General features: G+C 43.3%; 1 protein-coding gene across 4 annotated transcripts in view; it reads left to right on the top strand.

Moving 5' to 3' along the window:
• Window positions 1–23,751, top strand: part of PAK5 (p21 (RAC1) activated kinase 5) — a 199,234-nt gene that overhangs the window by 82,536 nt on the left and 92,947 nt on the right. For all 4 annotated transcript variants that reach the window (XM_075596028.1, XM_075596031.1, XM_075596029.1 and 1 more), the window contains exon 2: window positions 9,030–9,253. In XM_075596028.1, coding sequence (XP_075452143.1) covers window positions 9,030–9,253 — 224 coding nt within the window. The remainder of the gene's footprint in view (window positions 1–9,029; window positions 9,254–23,751) is intronic.

The raw sequence follows: 23,751 nt of genomic DNA, 5'->3' as shown, positions 1-23,751 counted from the left end.
TCTCAATGTTTGATAATAAAGTGCAGTGACAATATAGTACTAATATCCGGCCTGCAATCTGCAATGACAATATGTTATTAGTACACTGCCAATACCATTGAGATTTCATTATCTCCCTTAGTAGAATTCCTCAATAGTAATGGGCAGTAAATAGTATATCAGACAGTCACACATCCTAATTGAAGTATTCATGGTGAGCTATTCACACAGAATGTAATCGATTTACTGGTACAGTAATTATCTTCCCATGTTGTAGCAACTGTAGCATCTACTTTATAAGCGTGGTGAAGTTTCAATACACATATCAATTTCCATATCCTCCACTTCAAGCTTTCTGCCTAACAAACGGGTGTTCTTAAACTTGCCTTGTTCTGAAGGGACTTCTTCTTAGGCCTCTATTCAGATATGTCAGAAACCACTTATAGTGTAGTATGTTTACAAATATATTTGGCAATTCATGTAAAAGGGGTAAGTATTAAACGTACTAAAAGTGATTAACAATCAAGCATATATCAGTAACACTTTGCCTTTCCTCCGTAGCGTCCAAATTGGTCGGAAGGCATCTGAATTTCAGTTTGTGGGGGGGGGGGGGGGGGTGTAGGTAGACTCCACTAGTCCGCTAGTACAGCCCTTTAGACAATAAAAGGGCCACATATAATCTGTTTCATATAACCCCTCCCTAAAACTCCTCCTATTACCCCATACTGTATAACCTCTCTCTCTGTACTGATCTCTCTCCCCCTTTCTCTATGTTGATCTCTTTTCCCTCTCTCTGTGTGCTGATCTCTCTCACTGTTCCCCTCTTTTTCTCACTGTTCTTCTCATTTGTCTCACACTGTTCTCCCACTCTCACTTTTCTGTCTCTCTCACCCCCTCTCTCTCACTGTTCTCCCCCTCTCTCACTGTTCTCCCCTGTCATCTCACTGTTCTCCACCTCCTCTCTCACTGTTCTTCCCCTCTCTCTCTCACTGTTCTCCCACGCTCTCTCTCACTGCTCTCACTGTTCTCGCCCTCTCTCTTTCACTGTTCTCCCCCCTCTCACTGTTCCCCCCTATCATCTCGCTGTTCTCCCACCTCTCATCTCACGGTTTTCCCCCTCTCTCACTGTTCTCCTCCCCTCTCTCGCTCTCTCTCTCTCTCACGGTTTCCCCCCATCTCCTTCTCTCCCTCTCTCACTCTCACTCTCCCTGTCATTTCCCCGCTCTGTGGGTTGCTCTGTCCTATTTGTAGCTCCGTCCCCGTTCGTAGCCGCGGGTGAAGTCCTTGCAGGCTGCCTTTTGCCCACCAGCGCTCTAGGTGCTTGAGTTCTGCATAAAACACTAACACTAAGCTACAGTAACACTGTTTTAAAAAGATGCATTTCTAGCCCATACTTTTCTAGAAGCAGTGTATTCAGTAAAATACCGTGACACAGTAACTATGATGTAATTAGAAATCAGAAAATAATTTTCACTTCTCAACCTGTACATTACATTGGATACATTTCTGATGTCTGTGTAAGTTATCTCTTATGAGATATAGTTCCTTACCAGGGTGTTAGATTTTACCTCAAACTTTCTATTTTTTTGTGGCTCTGAATTGCTTAAAGGTCGAGATAAGCCACACCGAATTATGTATTAAGTAATTACTCGAAATGTAAAAATATATATATATATTGTTACAGAAATAACTCATGTTTTCCAAGGCATAGGAATTAAAGCGAAATAGATGTGTGTAAAGGAAATCAAATATAAATAATAAGTAACTAAAATGAAAAATGATGCACTTCTATGTAATACGAAATGAAACAAGAGAAAGAACCCGCACTTAAAAAAACTTGGGGGATTCATTTTGCGAAAATTAGTCCTGGCGAATTTTCTCACTATTATTCAAAGCTAAAACAATGAATCTCTCCAATACTGTTTTTAAATTCCCGCTATGTAACTGTTTGTTGTAAATAAGAAATTCCCCTCTGAAGTGTTGCAGATTTAATATACATATTTTTAAATGATCCCTTCCTTTGCGGTTTACAAGGTCAGTGAACATCTAAGGCAGCGTCCGTAGACATAGCAGCCGTGCGGAGGCTGAGGGAAAGCGGGTGCTTTCCCTGGCCTTCGTTAGCGCTGTCCGGGGGCGTGTCTATGGGCATGCCAGTGACTTCACCGAGCTGGTTCTCCCTCATTGGGCAAACCGCTCACGTGACCGCCCTATCGCTTGAGAAATCAGTTTTGACTGATTTCACCTGCACCGCACGCCCCCTCCCGCTTCCGTGCGCACGTGCCCGCACGCTGTATAGACGCAATCACTGCTTTTAGGCAGTCTGATCGCGCAGCGTGCGGACGCGTCAGCGCAGCCTGCCCTTCTATGGACGCAGCCTAACTTTGAGTGGCTGTTGAGCAGTGGGGAAAAAGCAACCACTGAAACTGTTCTGTTTATATATGACTGATAGGTGCAATTATATATATATATATATATATATCTATATAGACCATACGATACCGGTTGCAACACGACATCAAGGGACAGCATGCAGGTAAGTAAATCATGAATTTTCGATATTTGATAAAAGACACAAAAACCGACGTTTTGGTCCCCCAGTGGGACCTTTCTCAAGGTGGTGCAATTGAATGCAGTGCACAATACATATATATACCCCAAACCCCAGTGCAATTCAACATAACCAATCACAGTTAATAGGCCTCACCTGCCTATGTGACATGCATCCACAGTATCAGCAGGTATAGAGTGGCCATTTTGAATATATGACCTCTATATTTGTTTACCTGATATGTGTTTGGGCATGCGCAAAAGGCTCAGGAATTGCATAATGTTACTGCTGAGAGACTACATAAGTCTGCCAGACCCAGCGATATCTTGGATAACCGGAGAGAGTGCGCATGGGCTAAACTGATCTGGAGCTGATACCTGGATAGATTAACTATTTCAGGGACGTGCAAAATACACATTGTAACTGCAAGTTAAGCGAAACATGTGAAACACCTGATGTGCTCACCGTAAATGTGCAAAAAAATGTGAGGGAATAAAACATATATACATACGTGTGGATGACGTGGCTGACTGGAATCTAGGTCAGTATATAAATACTGAAAGCACTCAGCCATATAACGCCTAATGCATAGTGTAAGAAATGATAATGCAATGATGACTCTATGCATCCTGTCAGGAAGCGACACCTTAAAAACCAACAAAAATACATAATGCAGACAATGTCAAATAGAGAAACTGGTAATAAATTAGAATAAATGCTGTGTCACACTCTAAGCAAACATTGCCACAGGTGGCTCTTGACTAAAAGGGACCTGAGGTATCTGACACACTAATGCACCAAATACGTATGGTAAATGCAACAGTATACATAGAAAGTGAAACAGTGCATCAAAGCATAATAATTTGCACAAACAAAAAAGTCAGTATATAAATGCTGAAAGCACTCAGCCATAGAACGCATAATGCGTAGTTTAAGAAATGATAATGCATTGATGACTATGTATCCTTTCAGGAAGCGACACCTTAAATACCAACATAAACACATAATGCAGACACTGTCACATGGAGAAACTAGTGATAAATTGAAGGCAGAATAAATGCTGTGTGTCTCACTCTCAGCAAACATTGCCACAGGTGGATCTTGACTGCAAGGGACCTAAGGTGCCTGACATGCTGCAATGCACAAAATACATATGGTTAATGGAACAACATCCATAGAAAGTGAAACAATGCATCAAAGCATAATAATTTGCACAAACAATGTGGCAACTACGTGAAATAGCATTAAATGCAAATGAAGGCCAATATCACCCCTTATCTTTCTGTAGTGAATTATTATTTGTGTTAACAGTATCTGGCTGGCTGATGTCCATGATCAGCATGTACAGTATATGCTGTGGAAAAGATTCCTAGTATCGGCAAACAACATAGTGGGACTGTGCCCCTCAATACCCATTAGGGATTAGTTACATGGAGGAAATGCGGCTAACTGGCTGACACCCCAAGGCAGTATGCGCTGGTTTTGCTGTTAAAGATGAATCCTAGTATCAGCAGGCAGCTCAATGGGACAGGTGCGGAGATTACAGGAAACAGCTTAATCTGAAGTCCTCATTTAGACCCCGTGGGCTCAATGTGCCCAAACTGTAGATGAGTCTGGCTTCAAGCTGTAGTAGTGTCCTGTTGCGATTCCCTCCTCTCCCCGAAGTCCGTGCCTGGGCAATTGGCATACAACGCAAGGTGGCGAGCCCATGCCTCTTCTCTTTGTAATGTCTTGCTACTGGTTGATGTGACAAATCCTCCTTGTTTTCAGTATCAGCCAGTGCCTTTCGTATGGCAGAACGATGTAGGGCTAATCTCTCTTTAAACATCCTCATTTTCTTTCCCACGTAATAAAGGCCACATGGGCATTGTATAAAATATACAACGTACAGTATTTGGATTCACAATTCATTGTATCCTTGATCTTCTGGCGGATGCCAGTGTGAGGGTGTGGATATGAATTCCCCAATGTCAAGTACTGGCAGTTGATGCAACCGCGACATTTATACACGCCTGCTGGTCTGGATGGCCAACTTGGTTTTGCAGCATACTTGGCGGTACGATCTGCTTTTGTAAGGTAGTCGCCCAGGTTTCAGCCCCTTTGATAGCAGAATCTGGGTGGTTTGATAAAGTTGTTGCCAATCACTTTGTCATTGGTCAAGATGTGGCTATGCTTACGTATGCACCTCTTGATGAAGCCAGATGCCGTACTGAAGGTGCTTCTAATGTTGAACCGGTTATCGTCAGTCTTTTGGTCTTTGGGTGTCAGCAACCTGCTTCTGTCCACACTTTTGGCCTGCTCCAAGGCAAGAGAGACATCATTATATGCATATTCCCGCATCAGGAACTTTTCTTTCATCTCTATTAGCGCCTCGTCCAGCTGTGATTGGTCACTTGTGATCCGTATTGCACGCAGAAATTGCGAATATGGCAAGCCTCTCTTCAATGCGCCTGGATGATGGCTGGTTGCTGATAAGAGGGTATTTTTATCTGTTGGTTTTTTTATAAAGTTTAGTGGCTAGTGATCCATTGGATTTATAGACAATTGTGTCGAGGAAAGACACCTTCTTTGCTGAAATTAACAGTGAAGCGGATGGTAGAGGGTATTGTGTTAAGTTGGTCTACAAACGATAATAGATCTCTTTCTGTGCCATCCCAGATAAAGAACAGGTCATCTATATAACGCAAATATTTGGTAATATTATTTTTGAATGTGTTATTATTCATGATATGCTTCTGCTCATATGTATCCATGAATAAATTAGCATACGATGGGGCCATGTTGGACCCCATCGCAGTGCCCATCAACTGTAAGTAGAATTTATTCTCGAATTTAAAATAGTTTTTATTGAGAATAATGTGCATTAATAGTAACAAGAAATCAGGAGGGGGGCCCTGATGATTGGTGAATTGCTCAAAATGACATCTGCTAGATTAGAGATTAGCCCTACATCGTTCTGCCATACGGAAGGCACTGGCTGATACTGAAAACAAGGCGGATTTGTCACATCAACCAGTAGCAAGACATTACAAAGAGAAGAGGCACATGTTTTGCTTCACTTGCAGTTACAATGTGTACTTTGCACGTCCCTGAAATAGTTAATCTATCCAGGTATCAGCTCCAGATCAGTTTAGCCCATGCGCACTCTCTCCGGTTATCCAAGATATCGCTGGGTCTGGCAGACTTATGTAGTCTCTCAGCAGTAACATTATGCAATTCCTGAGCCTTTTGCGCATGCCCAAACACATATCAGGTAAACAAATATAGAGGTCATATATTCAAAATGGCCACTCTATACCTGCTGATACTGTGGATGCATGTCACATAGGCAGGTGAGGCCTATTTACTGTGATTGGTTTTGTTGAATTGCACTGGGGTTTGGGGTATATATGTATTGTGCACTGCATTCAATTGCACCACCTTGAGAAAGGTCCCACTGGGGGACCGAAACGTCGGTTTTTGTGTCTTCTATCAAATATAGAAAATTCATGATTTACTTACCTGCGTGCTGTCCCTTGATGTCGTGTTGCAACCGGTATCGTATGGTCTGTTATTGCTTTATGGGATAAGCACCAAAACTTATTTACTTGCACATGGTGTGCTGGCTGTGCATTGTATTATATATATATATATATACTAGCTGAGAGACCCGGCGTTGCCCGGGATGTAAATGCGTAATAGGTAGTATTATTTAGAAATGGTGGAACAATAGGTGACTATTTGGAGGGGATGGGAGGGGGGGAGAGTGGACAGGAGGGGGGGAGAGTGGACAGGGGGGGAGAGTGGACAGGAGGGGGGGAGAGTGGACAGGAGGGGGGGAGAGTGGACAGGAGGGGGGGAGAGTGGACAGGAGGGGGGGAGAGTGGACAGGGGGGGAGAGTGGACAGGAGGGGGGGAGAGTGGACAGGAGGGGGGGAGAGTGGACAGGGGGGGAGAGTGGACAGGAGGGGGGGAGAGTGGACAGGAGGGGGGGGAGAGTGGACAGGAGGGGGTGAGAGTGGACAGGAGGGGGGGTGACAGTGGACAGGAGGGGGGGTGACAGTGGACAGGGGGGGAGAGTGGACAGGAGGGGGGGGGAGAGTGGACAGGAGGGGGGGTGACAGTGGACAGGAGGGGGGGGTGACAGTGGACAGGAGGGGGGGTGACAGTGGCCAGGAGGGGGGGTGACAGTGGACAGGAGGGGGGGGGGCAGTGGACAGGAGGGGGGGCAGTGGACAGGAGGGGGGTTGGTTTGGTTTAAATTGACGGGTCCCTCCTCTCCACTCCCCCTGTATCTTTCTCCGCTCCTGACCCCCCCCACCCCCACCCCCCATGTGTAGCTCCGGTCCCCACTCTACAGTGTCTGAGACAGAGTGTAACACACACACACACACGCACACAGACACACACACAGACACAGACACACACACACACTCACTCACACACTCACACTCACACACACTGACCTCTCCTTCTGGCCGCCGCCATGTTAGTTAGTCCGCGAGGGAGGAAGGGGTCCTTCCTTCCGCCGCCATCTTAGGTGCCGCGTGGCAGCGGTAGGCTGCCCTGGCCAATGCCTGTCCCCGCGCCAGGGAGGTGAGCGGGAGGTGAGCGGGAGGTGAGGGGAGGTGAGTGGAGGGAGCGGGAGGTGGGTGGAGGGAGCGGGAGGTGAGTGGAGGCAGCGGCAGGCTGCCCTGCCCACTGCCTGTCCCCGCGCCGGGGAGGGAGTTGAGCGGGAGGGAGGTTAGGTGCCGCGTGGCAGCGGTAGGCTGCCCTGGCCAATGCCTGTCCCCGCGCCAGGGAGGTGAGCGGGAGGTGAGGTGAGCGGGAGGTGGGTGGAGGGAGCGGGAGGTGAGTGGAGGCAGCGGCAGGCTGCCCTGCCCACTGGCTGTCCCCGCGGCGGGGAGGGGGTTGAGCGGCCCCGCGGCGGGGAGGGAGTTGAGCGGGAGGGAGGTGAATGGAGAGGGAGGTGAATGGAGAGGGAGGTGAATGGAGAGGGAGGTGAATGGAGCGGGAGGTGGAGGGAGTTGAGCGGGAGGTGGAGGGAGGTGAGTGGAGAGGGAGGTGAGTGTGATGGGGGGGGGGGGTGAGAGTACAGAGAGAGAGAGAGAGAGAGGTGTGTGTGTGTGTGTGTGTGTGTGTGTGTGTGTGTGTGTGTGTGTGTGTGTGTCCTTTGGCCCGTCACTCCGCCTCAGGCCAATGAGAGGTGTGCGGGGGCGGGCGACCCAAGGGACCAATGAGATTTCCCCTAGGGACACCGGACATCCAGGCAGGCAGGCAAACATACAGTGCTTTCACTAATATAGTATAAGATATATATATATATATATATATATATATATATATATATATATATATACCCCGCTTTAAGGACACTCACTTTAAGTACACTCGCGAGTAAGTACATATCGCCCAATAGGCAAACGGCAGCTCACGCATGCGCCTGTCATCACGTCCTGAACAGTAATACCGGCTCCCTACCTGTACCGAAGCTGTGCGCAAGCAGGGAGACTATAGAGCCTGTTACAGATGCGTTATTTACATCAGTTAAGCACGTATATAACGATTGCAGTACAGTACATGCATCGATAAGTGGGAATAGGTAGTGCTTCACTTTAAGTACATTTTTGCTTTACATACATGCTCCGGTCCCATTGCGTACGTTAATGCGGGGTATGCCTGTATGTATGTATGTATGTATGTATATATATATATATATATATATATATATATATATATATATATATATATATATATATATATATATATATATATATAAATATATATATATATATAAAAATATGAAACAGCTGTCTGTGGGTGGTTTTCTGGGTATGCACCTTAACCCTGGCTGTGCTCAAAGCTGTGACCATGCAGCAAGCTTAAGCCTATAGGGAACCATGTTAAAAATGGTTTTTGAAGCAAAAAGTGGCACGGTGTGCTCATTTGCATGTCATTTCCCAGAATCCCTTGCTGCAGTGGAAGTGCTGTGTGCTGGGTGATAATGGGGAAAGGCGGGGTTGCAGACCTGCCTAAGACATGCATATGAGCATACAGTTGTATTTACATTTATATATATATAGAAACACAGAAAAAGAAACCTCTAAAAAGAACTCAGACAAATTATGCTTAATTTGTCTGAGTGCTTTTTAGAGGTTTCTTTTATCGTGTTTCTATATTTACTTTATTCCTCTAGCACCGCCTAGCAGTTAATTTTTCTGTCATTTCTTTTCAGTTATTTTTCTGATTAAGACAGATTTAGACAATGCATTTACCTGTTGGTTGTTGATGCGGTATTCATTTCTGTGTCTGTTATATATATAAATATATATATATATATAACAGACACAGAAATGAATACCGCATCAACAACCAACAGGTAAATGCATTGTCTAAACCTGTCTTAATCAGAAAAATAACTGATATATATATATAGTGTCGATTTTCTTATTGTGCTGATCCTCTTAAACGTTTTAATGTCTTAAAAGTGTTATTTAATTATTAAAATGTGTTTTTTCTTTAGGTCTGACCGTATTGCCCAAAATGTTTGGAAAGAAAAAGAAAAAGATTGAGATTTCAGGGCCTTCAAATTTTGAACACAGGGTTCACACTGGATTTGATCATAAGGAGCAAAAGTTCATAGGCCTTCCTCAACAGTGGCATAGTTTGCTGGCAGACACAGCCAATAGACCTAAGCCTATGGTGGATCCATCTTGTATAACACCAATACAACTTGCTCCTATGAAGGTATTGTAGTTCTACAATTTTCTTAGTTTATATTTTTAAAGATATGTTTTCTTTATTTACAGTGTTCCAGTAGCAGTGGAGAACCAAATATAATTAATAATCAGAAGGTGTCTTCTAATAGCAGAATTGTATAGTAAGGGTTGTGGGCCAACACCCGGCTTCTACTACCAACACTCGGTGTGGTGTCAGACGCATCACGTTAGCACCCTTGCCTCCATTTACCCAGCTGTGATTGGGAAATAATATTGTTGTATTATAGTTTCTCCAGAGTCATCATTCAGCTCACAGCACAAAGAATGTACTGTACGTGGAAGATTGCACCTCATAATTATCAGAATAATGTTAAAAGCTAGCAAGCCATTGTTCCACTCCTAGCTATACAGAAACTCATCTGTTGGAAGATACTATGCGAGTGGTCAGGCCGATGAGCACAGGATGCTTCAGCTGAATCTAATTCACGGTGGTACATTTTTTTAAAATCACAAATGCATATTATTTTCGTATGTTTACATCAAACCACAAGACACATGGTAAATAAAGTAAAACAGACATTAGAATGGGTGATGCCATATTACTAAACTAACCCTTTGGTTTGTTTGGTGAAGGAACCCTATGTGAAACTCTGAGGGACACCAACCCCCTCTAATAGTGCATCTGAGATAAGATGCATTATAAATTCTTCTGCACTTGGTACAATTTTCAAATTACCTGAAAATTGCAGGGAACACTTTAAGGATAATAATAATAATATTACATCCAAGCATACGGGTCCCCATCTAGACATATGTGTTTGAGTGTGTGTGTATATATAGATATACATACTTTTTCAAGTCATGCTTAAGTCATTGAATTGTATCGCAAATTCATATTATTTTCAGGGCATAAAAACTGTAACTACCTTCCTTGCTCAAAAAACAGAATTTCCCGCTTCCAAAGAATTCGCGTTATATTGGAAGAGGACTTTTGGTCTCTTCCAATATAACTGCTGAGCAGTTTCCAGACTGTGTGCCGCTCAATAATGGTGGCCCCATAGTTCAGTTGCGAATTTACTCCCCAGCATAAACAAAAGTTTCAGAAAACATTATAATAAATCCAGGCAATCAATCTAATTAGTCATGGTAATGTCACTGGAACACATTGTTGCGAGCACAGATCTGTCTTAATGTTTAATAATTTGCTCTGAACAAGACGCTTCTCTAGAACAATGTATTTCCCCCACTCCCTGTTCCAAGTCAGCTAAAAAAGAAAGGTTGGTTGAAATCTCCTTTTTTTGATTTTGCTTTGAGTAAATCTGAATGTTTACTGACATCTAGGGGAAATTCAGAGATAACAAAAAAGTTTATGGAACTATTGAAGCACCGCTCACTTTTTTTTTTAAAGTAAAATTAATCTCAAAACTTTGCAATAAAAAAAAAAATAAGCCACCCTAAAATGTTTTAATTCAAATGAACTACTGTATGTTTTAAGAATTGTACACACCTATTATACAGGGTGTCCACACTAAAAGAGGCATGGATCATACACACCAACTATGGATCTCATGCTTATGTTAGCATGGACACCCTGTATTTCTAGAGGTAAAGATGACTATGTGTGGGTTTTGTATTTCCTATTGCAACTTGTTCATGAGAACCGGGCTAAGGTTAGGAAGCTTGGAAAGGAGGGTCAGAGAACGGTGAGGAGAGAATGATGTTGTTTTTCTCCCTGAAGGGTTGGAAAAGAGGATGCACAGCTGCATTTCATTAGCAATCTGAGAAGGTGGATTAACGGAGGTGGTTTGGATTGAACTGCAAAATTCAGCTATCCTCCTTCGCAAAAAAAATTCAGCTTTTGGTAAATTATTTTTGTCTCAAATGTGTGGTCCCTGCACTAGTGTTTTCTCTGAAATCACATGTTCTCCACTGCAAAACATCCGAGTTCAGGAAAAACTTTAAAATAAATAAATTAGGGTACAAACCAGTATTTCTTATGAGCAGAAAGGCAGTTTTTTACAGCCTCATACGCCCTATGAAATGGAAAATGGAAGTACCTATGTTCAAACTGGTGGTTTATGTTCAATTTCTTGAGATACACCTTTCAGACACCTTTCAGGGTTGTGTACGAAATGATTAACTTAACGGAGGACATTGAGTCAGTTATACATTGTTATAAAGAACCTCCTCAGTTGGAAAGGGAAGTTTACATATAGGTGCTTCGGACCCATTAATCAAAATATTACTTTCACTTATGTTCTGATCATTAGTTCTTATTTAATTTTTTTATTTAGTGGGGATTTTGACTTGATCTGAAAATGTTGGTGGAAGTTGTTAATATAAAGAGAGTGCAAATTGAAGTTTGTTCTGATGCATTGCTCCATTTTTTTTTTACGTTGCGTCTAACGTCAAAGTATTTCCTCCAGTATATGATGCAAATTGTGAGCCAGAAAAATGTACACCTTGCATTCGCAAATGCATGATAATAAAGTGACGTACAGAGAAGCACAGTTTAAATAATGAGTGGAAAAGCACATTTAGGATTATGTGAGTAGGTTTACTGGCTATGCACTTCTTTTACCCAGGCTGTGCTAAAAAAAAAAAAACCTGTGTAATACGGCAGGCATAAATTCATACGGGTCCATGTTAAAATACAGGAAGAAAAAGGTGACACACTGGGTGCTCATTTGCATGTCACTACCCAGAATCCCTGGCTGCAGTGCAAAGGCAGTGTTGCAGACCTGTCTGAATGTGACAGGTGAATGTGCTAACAAGTGGTATTTTTATTTGTTGTACACAGTACAGTGGAAGTCTTTTTTCACTCGCCATGACTTTAGTGTCTAGAATGTAAAAGAAACTTAAAATATAACAAAATAAATATGGTGGTAACATACTCTCGGTGATCTAAAAAATAATAATTACTTATTCAAAATCCATGGTGCTTGAACCTTAAACTGTCCATTCAGTTCTTCCAACGATTTAATTCAAACAAAGGGAGCTCAACCAGGTGGAATATATAAAACAAGGTGAGGGGACAAATATAGAGTAATCGTTCCATACACATGTGAGATGAAAAAAACTCTCTCCACACGTTCAAACGAAGTATTCAGGCCCATCAGATTTATAGATCACCTGTGTAGTTCACCATCTCAGGATCTTCTTGGCAACAATTGGATACCATTTCTCAATATTAGGGCGTGAATAGAAATAAAGACAAAAGGAAAATATAGCGTAGTATATTTTTAAATATTTGTGGCAGCAATTACACCTATGAAAAAAATTAAACACAAGTTTATGATCGGAACATAAGAGAAAATCAGTCTGTTGCATCTATACATGGGAGATACCCTTCACGGCACCATTTGGTCGCCTGTACGCCCAGCAATTCTGGTATTTCCGCATTTCCGGTAAAGAACTTCTAGTCTCGGACCTCCTTTGCCTCCACAACTCAACGTGTTTCACCTTAGCGGCTTCCTCAGGAATTGTGTGCAATCCTCCTGTTTTGGGGGCCTTCCATATACTTCTTGTCAATTAAACATTTCTAATATATCGGCTCATCAATATTACATAGTTAATAATACAATCCTATATATAAAGGGTTAAAAAGGAAAAATAAAAAAACTGTTTGGGAAGATGCATGTACATCTACCCTCTTTGAACCTGAGAAGGTGTTATGATTCATGAAAACAGTTAATGAAGCTAAAATATGTAATATTATGCAAAATGTAGATATATAGGATGAGCCTTGAAATGTCTATTCACAATCCAATGTCGCAAAGCTTGTCTAAGACAAAACTAGCCCAGTGAGAAGTATACGTCTTATTGTTCTTTATTCCAATTAAAATTTTTAACTATACAATAATAATAATAAAAAATGCAAACTAGACACAACTATTCATCCCAAGAGCAGTACGAACGACACAGGGTCATCCCTTAAGGTTGGAGGAAATTAGATTTTACCAGCAACAAAGGAAATGGTTCTTTACAGTAAGGGCAGTTAAAATGTGGAATTCATTACCCATGGTTATTGTGATGGCAGATACGATAGATATTGTCCAAACAACGTTGGACATCTTTTTGGAAAGGAAAGATATTCAGGGATATACCAAATGATTAAACATGGTTAGTATGTTGATCCAGGGAGAAATGTAATTGCTAATATATGGAGTCAGGAAGGAATTTAATTTCCCCTTATGAGACATCATTGGAGATATTTCATTGGGGGTTTTTTTATTTGCCTTCCTCTGGATCAAAATATTGTAAGTACAGATATAGGATAAGTATCTATCATCTAAATTTAAAACCAGTTGAACATATGTATTTTTTCAACCTCATCTACTATGTAACTACTGTACTGTATGTAACAACCACCAACAAACCAACTTTCTCCTCGGTTCCTATTATAAGCTTTTGTTTAAGCTATTTTTTTTGTGCAATTGCTGTTCAGATCCTCTTTTCCAAAAATAATTCTTTTTCACTATGCATTCTATGTATCAAGAGGTGCATGTGTGCTGACCCCACGGGCTGTGTGTATCAAGAGGTACGTGTGCGCTGACCCCGCGGGCTAGGTGTATCAAGAGGTACGTGTGTGCTGACCCCACGGGCTGTGTGTATCAAGAGGTACGTGTGCGCTGACCCCGCAGGCTGTGTGTATCAAGAGGTACGTGTGTGCTAACCCCCCGGGCTGTGTGTATCAAAAGGTACGTGTGCGCTGACCCCACGGGCTGGGTGTATCAAGAGGTGCGTGTGCGCTGACCCCATGGGCTGTGTGTATCACTAACAAACAAAAAAAGTGGTTGAGCGCTCAGAGTCTACACCCTTGGGTAAAGCAATGTTGTTACTCAGGGGTTAAAAAAAAACTGAGTTACTCAAAAAGGGCAATAACTGGGGCGGTAGGGAATGAGAGTGTAGGACAAACAATATTACAAGGCAAATACGATCTCCCTGGTAAAAAAACAAAAAACAAAAAGAACCTGAATCTGCGTTCTTGGTAAAGGGTAATAACACTGTGTCAAATTATCAAATTATGCCACAGTGTATGACATGAACCACCTGTAAAAAACCTAAACAAGGCAGACAACAGATATAAACAAAGGAGATACTAATCCTTGATAGATTCAAGAAAGTCCAAGAGCAAAAAATAATTGTGTGGAAGTTCATAAAAACATTAATTAGAAAATGATTAATTCGTCAATAGAAGTGAAAACCTATTAGTTGGTAAAAAAAAAAAAAAAAAGTCCAGTCCCATGTAAATAAACTTGCAGTGGTTGCAGCCCAAATATATGGATGTTCAATCCTTAATAGAACCACAAACAAAACAGAAAAAAAGGGCGCAAGTGATACAGGTAAATTCTTTATGGAAGGGAAAAATGTAATAAATGATTCATAAAAATGAATTGAACCAAAAAAAAAAGTTACATTGCCTTATAGCAGTAGAAGCCCAATTCAGGGGGGTATGTTGTCCTTCAATTGTCTCCTGGAGGTTTACCACGGGTCACTGGGAGGTTCAAGGGAAAGTCGGTGCCTAGGTATACCGCTGTGTCGTCTCTCTGCTTGGGCGCCCTGGACACCAAGGGGTCATGCTTAGTGCTTGGAAAGAACTTGATGCTGCGGCAGCCATGCTCCTCTCTCCTCTCTCTGGAACCCGGATGCGGTGTAACAACAGGCTGTTTCTGGTCTGACGTTTTCGGGGATTCCCCTCGGCTGTATGCTGTTTGCTGCTTCTCACTAACAGCTGCACACATTGCAGGTGCTCCTGACGTTGCAGATGCTGATGTAGTGAAAACAATCCAATTTACCAGAACAAACTTGTGGACCCTCACTCTTCTTACAGGGGGTGCACGTTATCTGTTCCTCAATTCAACGCGTTTCGGCCCTTTTGTGGTCTTCATCAGGGATAAATTAGAGAGAGTGCTACAACCCCTTCCTATACCCTGGGTAATTGAATAGCCCTTACCAATTAGGCAATTAATATTGGGTGGACCAATCAGTAACCCCGCAGAGATACTTACATGGTGCTGGCCTAAAGCTTCACAAAAAATAAAGGGGGGAAAAGAAGGGTGAGCAGCACTCTCTAATACAGTGGTTCATCACCTTAATGTTGTAACCCTAACCTATTAAATTAATATATATAAAACCAAACTTTAAAACATCTTAATAAATAGCAATAAAAACAACATTGCATCAAATCATACTTAAGGTTACTTCTAGACCCTATGGATAATAAATTATTATTATTTGGAATTGTGTATAAATAATTCAAATCGTTTAAACTCACTAAAATATAATAAAGTACCAAGTAAAAACAGTTGTGCAATATACTAGAACACAAATGAAAAGCATATTCATTAATTAGACAAATAAGCAATGTAAATAATGAAAAACCTTGAAAAGTTTTACCACAAGCACTTCAGAGCGAGCCATAAAAGGTGGGAGAGGGAAGGATAGATAAGGCTAGGAACATGGTCCCGGTTCAACCGATAGGTTGCTATAAGTGGAAGAAATGGTTGCCTCACTTGTAAACATATGAATAACAGAGCAAAAGAATTCACTTCTAGTGTCACTAAAGAAGTGATTCATCTTAACACTAAATTACTTGCAATAAGACCTATGTGGTATAACTTTTAACTTATAGTTACAGACTACAATATATAGGCCGCGCAAAAAGGACTCTTAAGAGAGCGCTTTTTAGAACATAGACACAACATTGTCAAAGGATATTTAGGACATGGGGTGTCCAGACATTTCCTTTATAAACATAAACAAGATCCTAAAGGATTGGTGATTACTGGTATAGAGAATAGAACAACAGGTACTGCAAGAGGTGACAGATTTCAGAAATTGCGCCAACGGGAGTCATATTGGATCTTTAAGGTACAAACAATGCAGCCAGGGGGCCTCAATGAGGAGATTGATCTTTTACCATTTCAATAAGGGACGTATCTTTGTGTGAAGTATCAACAACATAATGAACTCAAATTTTAGAATTTTTGAGTTGAAGGAAGTTAGTGTCTCTTATGATTTTTTTTTTTTTTTTTTAATTTTTAAAGCCTTATCTATACTGCCCAACCCCCCCCCCCCCTTTTATGGCTCGCTCTGACGTGCTTGTGGTAAAACCTTTCAAAGTCTTTCATTATTTACATTATTTGTCTCATTATTAAATATGCTTTTCCTTTGTGTTTTATTATATTACACAACTGTTTTTACTTAGTAATGTATTATATTTTAGTGAGTTTATTATATTTTAGTGAGTTTCAACGATTTGAATTATTTATACACAATTCCAAATAATAATAATGTATTATCCATAGGGTCTAGATGTAACCTTAAGTATGATTTGTTGCAATGTTGTTTTTATTAGTATTTATTAAGATGTTTTAAAGTTTAGTTTTATCTATATTAATTTAATAGGTTAGGGTTACAACATTAAGGTGATGAAAAATTGTTTATATTCTGTATTACAAAGGATCAGCTTAAATGTATGACATGAACCACTGTATTAGAGAGTGCTGCTCACCCTTCTTTTTCCCCCCTTTATTTATTTATTTTTTGTGAAGCTTTAGGCCAGCACCATGCAAGTATCACTGCTGGGTTTACTGATTGGTCCACCCAGTATTAATTGCCTAATTGGTAAGGGGTATTCAATTACCCAGGGTATAAGAAGGGGTTGTAGCACTCTCTCTAATTTATCCCTGATGAAGGCCACAGAGGGCCGAAACGCGTTGGATGGAGGAACATAATGTGCACCCCCTGTAAGAAGAGTGAGGGTCCACAAGTTTGTTCCAGTAAATTGGATTATTTTCACTACATCAGTGTCTGCAACGTCAGGAGCACCTGCAACGTGTGCAGCTGTTGGTGAGAAGCAGCATACAGCCGAGGGCAGTCCCCGAAAACGTCAGACCAGAAACAGCCTGTGGTTTCACCGCATCCGTGTTCCAGAGAGAGGAGCACGCCAGCCGCAGCATCAAGTTCTTTCCAAGCACTAAGCGCGACCCCTCGGTGTCCGGCACACTGAGGAGTGGCGCCCAAGCAGAGAGACGACACAGCGGTATACCTAGGCACCAGCTTTCCCTTGAACCTCCCAGTGACCCTTGGTAAACCTCCAGGAGACGATTCAAGGACAACATGCCCCCCTGAATTGGGCTTCTACTGCTATCAGGCAATTTAACCTTTTTTTCCCCACGATTCATTTTTATGTATCACTAGCTGAGAGACCCGGCGTTGCCCGGGATGTAAATGCGTAATAGGTAGTATTATTTCTAAATCGTGGAACAATAGGTGAGTATTTGTTGTAAAGGTTGGGAAAAGGGGAGCGGAGGGCGGGGGGAAAAGGGGGGCGGGGGGAAAGGGGAGTGGAGGGCGGGGGGAAAGGGGGGCGGGGGGAAAGGGGAGCGGAGGGCGGGGGGAAAGGGGAGGGGGGGGGAAAGGGGAGTGGGGGACGGGGTGGAGAGCAGTGGGCATATGTATGGTCATAATTTATGTATGTGCATGTCCCCCCCCCCCCCCTCCGTGCGTCCGTCCCCCTGCTGGTTCGGCTGGTGGCCCCCCCCATTCCCCGTGACTCGGTCCCCCCTCCCCGTGACCCCCCCCCCCCCCGTTCCCTGTGACTCGCGGCTCGGCCCCCCCTCCCCCCCCGTTCCCTGTGACTCGCCCCCCCGTTCCCCGTGACTCGCGCTCCCCTGTGTGGGCCTGAGGCGCGAGGGTCCGGCTGAGTGAGGCGTGCAGGTGGCAGCAGGAAGCGCCCTGTGTGGGCCTATTAATGTTCATAGCGCTTCACAGGAGTAATACATGTGACAATCATATAAATAGCAAATAATCAAAATAATACATTAAGGGGAGAAGTGCTTCAGACAGAAAAGTAACATTTAGGAAAAGGAGTCCCTGCTTCGAAGAGCTTACAATCGAATTGGTTGGTAGGAAGAACGTACAGAGACAGTAGGAGGTCGTTCTGGTAAGTGCGTCTGCAAGGGGCCAAGCTTTATGTATGAGGTGTTAATTATCAGCTATGCAAATAAAGCTATACATATATACATCTCAGAATTGTTTGCAACTATTACATTATATTATGCCTCACCTTCTTTTTATTTTTCCTCGAGATCCCACATGGTCGCTCTCGCTTGTTTTGAAGAAATCATTTTAATCTGTGCATCATGTAACTCATCCCTAACTCTTCCTATTGACACTCCCCAAATTTCAAGCTGACACACATGGAGGAAAACTTGGAGCAAAACCTTAACACAAATAAAAGAAAGCTTAAAATGAGGGAAATTGTCAATTTTGCTCCAAATTTGCCATGAGGCATCCCCAATATAATTTTTTTCAAGGGTTCCCTGTTCTAATACCATTATTGTTTCTATACTTTCTCTGTATTTACCCTACCATTTGCTGTAAAGCTGTCACAAAGATATATCAGGAGGTTGAAGATTTTCAGGATATTAAAGTATCCAACTGCTACAGTAGGTGTCACCCACTGGTTGGAGATGTTATCACATACGGGCTGTTTATGTACTTTAGGAGAGAAGACAATGCTGATAGAGGCCAGGGTACTAGTGTTGCCAGATAGCTTGTCCAAATATACTGGACACAATGGTAAAAGATGCGACCCCCACAGCCCTGGAATACATATAAAAAATACCCCCACCTCCCCAATACATAAAATATACCCCCACCTCCCCAATACATAAAATATACCCCACCTCCCCAATACATAAAATATACCCCCACCTCCCCAATACATAAAATATACCCCCACCTCCCCAATACATAAAATATACCCCCACCTCCCCAATACATAAAAAATACCCCCACCTCCCCAATACATAAAATATACCCCAACCTCCCTAATAAATAAAATATACCCCCACCTCCCCCATCCTCATCTCCTCCTGGCCCCCCATCATCATGATCCTATCTTATCTCCCCAGGCTGACCCCCATCATCATCTCACCCTCCGCCCCCCCATGTTTTGTCCTTACCTTATTTCCCTGCAGGATGCAGACATCACAGGACCTGTCTCTGGGCTGCCGGGGTGTGGGCTCCGCCCCGCTGTTCTCCGATTGGCTGTCCTCCCCTCCAGTCAGGGACAGCACATGCACACAACTCACGAGTGCTCCTGACTGCGCACGGCCACTGTCCGCCCTCCAGTCTCAGCACAGCGCTTCCAGCCTTCGCGCTTGCCGCTGCCTGCCCTCTGCCGCCCTCGCGCTTCCTGCTGCCTGCCCTCTGCCGCCCTCGCGCTTGCCGCTGCAAGTTCCCAACAATGGTAATACCGAACACATACGTGTCCGGTATTACCTCCAATTTTATTCCGAACAGGCAGCAGAATTACCGGCCTGTCCGGGTGAATACCGGACACCTTGCAACAGGCTCGCAAAGTCTGAAAAATAATGGAACTACGAGAATAGGACCAGAGTAATGTCAGCTGGATCCATGTCTTTCAGGGATAGTAACAAAGTTGTGGATACCTACTGTAAATTATTTTACATTTGTAATGATTGTTTTGTAATTCAAGATACATTATGTTGTAATACAGTAGTTTTCCAGATTTGAACATGTAGCTTTGGACCTAGATGAACTACAAGTGTGGACCGGTGTGTGTCAACTACAGTCCAGTACAAAAACATACAGGATTTTGCCTTTGTACCAAATAAATATGCCCCGGTAGAACATATGCTCAAAGGTATTGTTTGCACAAAATCCAAGAAGAAGGTGGATCTTTACGTTATCATATCTGATGACAGAAAAAGATAAATGTAACGGCTGGGCTTGTCCATGGTGGGGACAGTGCAAGAGGGACCACGGCTCCTAAGGAACCTCTTCAGAAGCAGATCTGTCAATCGCTGCCCGCTTGCCAATGTCATGCCCCACAATGCCTTGCACAAGGCTTCAATTGACAGCTATGCTTCAGAAAATGTTTTTCAGCAGCACGTCACTCCGAATTTCCCAGTTGTGCTGGGCGAGCTCTTCCTCTAGTAATGTGATAAACCAACAAGGATGGCAAGTAGGATAATAGGCTGCAAACAGATATATATTACTGGCAGAAAGAGTAGGGACATCGTGGGATAAGTAGGAATACTGTGAAGAAATTAGAGACATCAAGAAAACAAGAGGAACAAGAAGGACATGCCAGGCAGAGGAGGGTCATCAAGTGGACAGGAAAAGGGACCGAAATGTGCAGGGCAAATACAAAGAGAATAAGGGCGACAGCAAGGACTGATGTAGCAAAGGGGTGAGAAATACCAGAGAGCAGAGGGTTAGAAATACAAAGGAGCAGATAAAGTTTAAATCCCTTGTTATCAACATGCACAGAAGGAATGAAACTATTTGCAATCAAATTGTAGAGCATGGGGGCAAGGTGGTCAGAAAAAGGTCAGTCATTATTCAAATCAGGCATAAAGATTATTTTAAATTTGCATTTGGAATACTGAACTACACACATTCTTATACCAACTAAAAATAATAATAGTAAAAGTCTAAAAAATGGGAGGCTGGGACCCCTGCAAAGTTTTAGCTGGAGGGCTCCATTGAATATTTTACATCTACTGTACGTGTAACTTGTTTCAAGATTGAGTGTTTCAAGCAACATAAATGGAATACTTGCAGCCTTTGCTCTTAAGCAGAAATGCTTTTAAGTAGAAATCTTTCAAGTAGTATGCAAGTTCAAAAAGAAGTGGAAAAAGTGGACACAATCTACTGCTTCTGATTCCTGCATTTGAACTACGCTGGAAAGGAGGTTATCATCCCACACTGCACATCTCAACACATTACTATTGCTGTGATGCCACCTTTACTTTTTATATTTACTGTAACCTCACTTATTCTCAAATTATGCACTTCCTTCCACCAGCCTCATCATGTCTCTAACTCTATTCATATTTCGCCATCTCTCCTTACTTCACCACTTCTCAGTTCACATGAACTCCTCTCTTACCTGCGCCCTCTGTCACCACACAATTATGCCGCCTGCACTAAAACACACCCCTACAAATCATCCTCTCACATTCTCTTTCTGTCCATGCTTCTCCTCCTTGCTTCTGGGGATATCTCTCCCAATCCTGGTCCCTGCCTTATTTCTACTTGCTCTCGTCCTCGCCTTCCACATGCAACTTCTACTCCTTCTGGTGTAAACCCCTCTAACCTCATACCTATCCCCTGCCACCCTCCCTCCTCTCTCCCTTTCTCCTGTGCCCTTTGGAATGCTCGCTCCCTCTCTAACAAGTTCCTCTCTGTGCATGACTTCTTTCTCTCTCACTCCCTGCTTCTCTTTGCTATACTGTAACTGAGACCTGGCTCACTCAGTCTGACTCTGCTCTGGAAGCTGCCCTCTCCTATGGTGGCCTTTCCTTCTCCCACACTCCACGCCCTGGTGGCAGGGGTGGAGGCGTGGGGCTCCTGCTCTCCTCTCTCTGCCGTTATAGAACAGTTTCTATTCCCCCCTCTCTTTCTTTTCCCTCCTTCGAGGCTCACACAGTCCAGATCTTCTCTCCTCTCCCGGTCCATGTGGCGGTCATCTATCGCCCACCTTCCTCTACTCATCCCCCTTCTGCCTTTCTCTCTCACTTTGAATCCTGGCTCTCTTTCTCTCTCTCCTCAGACTCCCCTATTCTTCTCCTTGGGGACTTCAACTGCCACATTGATGACCCCTCTCTCCCTTGGGCTTCCCACTTTCTTTCTCTAACCTCTTCTTTTGGCCTTCAACAGTGGACTGCAGCCAGCACCCACAAGGATGGCCACTACTTAGACCTGGTTTTCACTAAAAACTTCTCTCTCTCAGACTTCTCCATTTCCCCTTTTCCTCTCTCCGACCATCACCTCATCTCATTTTCTCTCTCTCGCTTCTCTCCATCTCCATCTCCATCTCGCCCTCGTTTTTGCAGAAACCTGCGCTCTATTAACCTACCAGCTCTTGATTCCACTTTACGCTCCTCCCTCTCCTCTCTCAGTTCTGCTTCAGACCCTGACAACCTGGTCAGGAACTACAACTCTGCCTTATCTTCCTCTCTTGATCTTCAAGCCCCACTTTCTCTCTGCCGTCCTCGCCCTTCTAACCCCAGACCCTGGCTAAACTCCCACACACGCATGCTGCGTTCCTCCACTCGTTCCTCTGAACGCCTCTGGAGGAAATCTCATACGCTCGCAGACTTCATTCACTACAAATTTATGCTATCCTGTTTCAACTCTGCCCTCTTTCAGGCTAAACAAACCTACTTTTCATCACTAATCAACACACACAAGTCTAACCCACGCCGTCTCTTTTCTGTCTTTGACTCTCTACTCAGACCACCCTCAACTGCCTCCTCTTCTTCCTCCATCTCACCTCAGGACTTTGCTGACTTTTTAAAGGAAAAGGTGGAGTCCATACGGCAGAACATCCCATCTGTTGCCTCCTCCCATCCCACAATGCTTCCCAACTCTCCTCCTGTCTTTCTTGACTCTTTTTCTGCTATCTCGGAGGAGGATGTATCACTGCTGATCTCCTCTTCTCCCTCTACCACTTGCCCTCTTGATCCCATTCCCTCCCATCTCCTAAAACCTCTTGCTCCTTCTATAATCCCTATGCTCACACAGATCTTTAACTCTTCCCTCTACTCTGGTACCTTTCCTTCATCCTTCAAGCATGCAACCGTTATACCATTACTCAAAAACAGCAAGCTTGACCCTACCTGTCCTTCTAACTATCGACCTGTCTCCCTCCTGCCTTTTGCCTCCAAACTCCTTGAACGTCTTGTATTCTCTCGATTGCTACACTTTCTCAACACCTATTCTGTACTAGACCCTCTACAATCTGGCTTCCGCACTGCTCACTCTACTGAAACAGCCCTCACTAAAATAACTGACGACCTCCACGCTGCCAAAGACAGCGGTCATTACACTCTGCTCATATTACTCGACCTCTCTGCAGCATTCGACACCGTGGACCACCCTCTTCTCCTTCACATTCTCCATACTCTTGGTATTCGGAACAAAGCTTTATCCTGGATCTCCTCTTACCTCTCCCATCGTACCTTCAGTGTCTCTTTTGCTAACACCTCCTCCTCCTCTATTGATCTCTCTGTGGGGGTACCCCAGGGCTCTGTCCTGGGACCCCTTCTCTTTTCTCTCTACACACTCTCTCTAGGTGACCTAATCACATCTTTTGGGTTTAAATATCACCTCTATGCTGACGACACACAAATTTACCTTTCAACCCCTGACCTTACACCTGCTATACAGACCAAAGTTTCTGAATGCCTCTCTGGAATATCATCCTGGATGGCCATCCGCCGACTGAAACTTAACATGGCAAAAACAGAGCTCCTTATACTACCTCCCAAACCTGGCCCTACTACATCCTTCCACATTGCTATTGGAAATACGATCATTCACCCAGTAGCCCAAGCACGCTGCCTAGGGGTCACACTTGATTCCTCTCTCTCATTCTCCTCTCATATTCAAAACGTTTCTAAAACTTGTCGCTTTTTCCTCCGCAATATCACAAAGATACGCCCTTTCCTCTGTTACTCAACTGCTAAAACTCTGACTCAGGCC

This window comes from Ascaphus truei, chromosome 4, assembly GCF_040206685.1.
Source record: "Ascaphus truei isolate aAscTru1 chromosome 4, aAscTru1.hap1, whole genome shotgun sequence".
Classification (NCBI taxonomy): domain Eukaryota; kingdom Metazoa; phylum Chordata; class Amphibia; order Anura; family Ascaphidae; genus Ascaphus; species Ascaphus truei.
The sequence above is the reverse complement of the archived record's forward strand: the minus strand, read 5'-3'. Positions and strand labels throughout refer to the sequence as shown.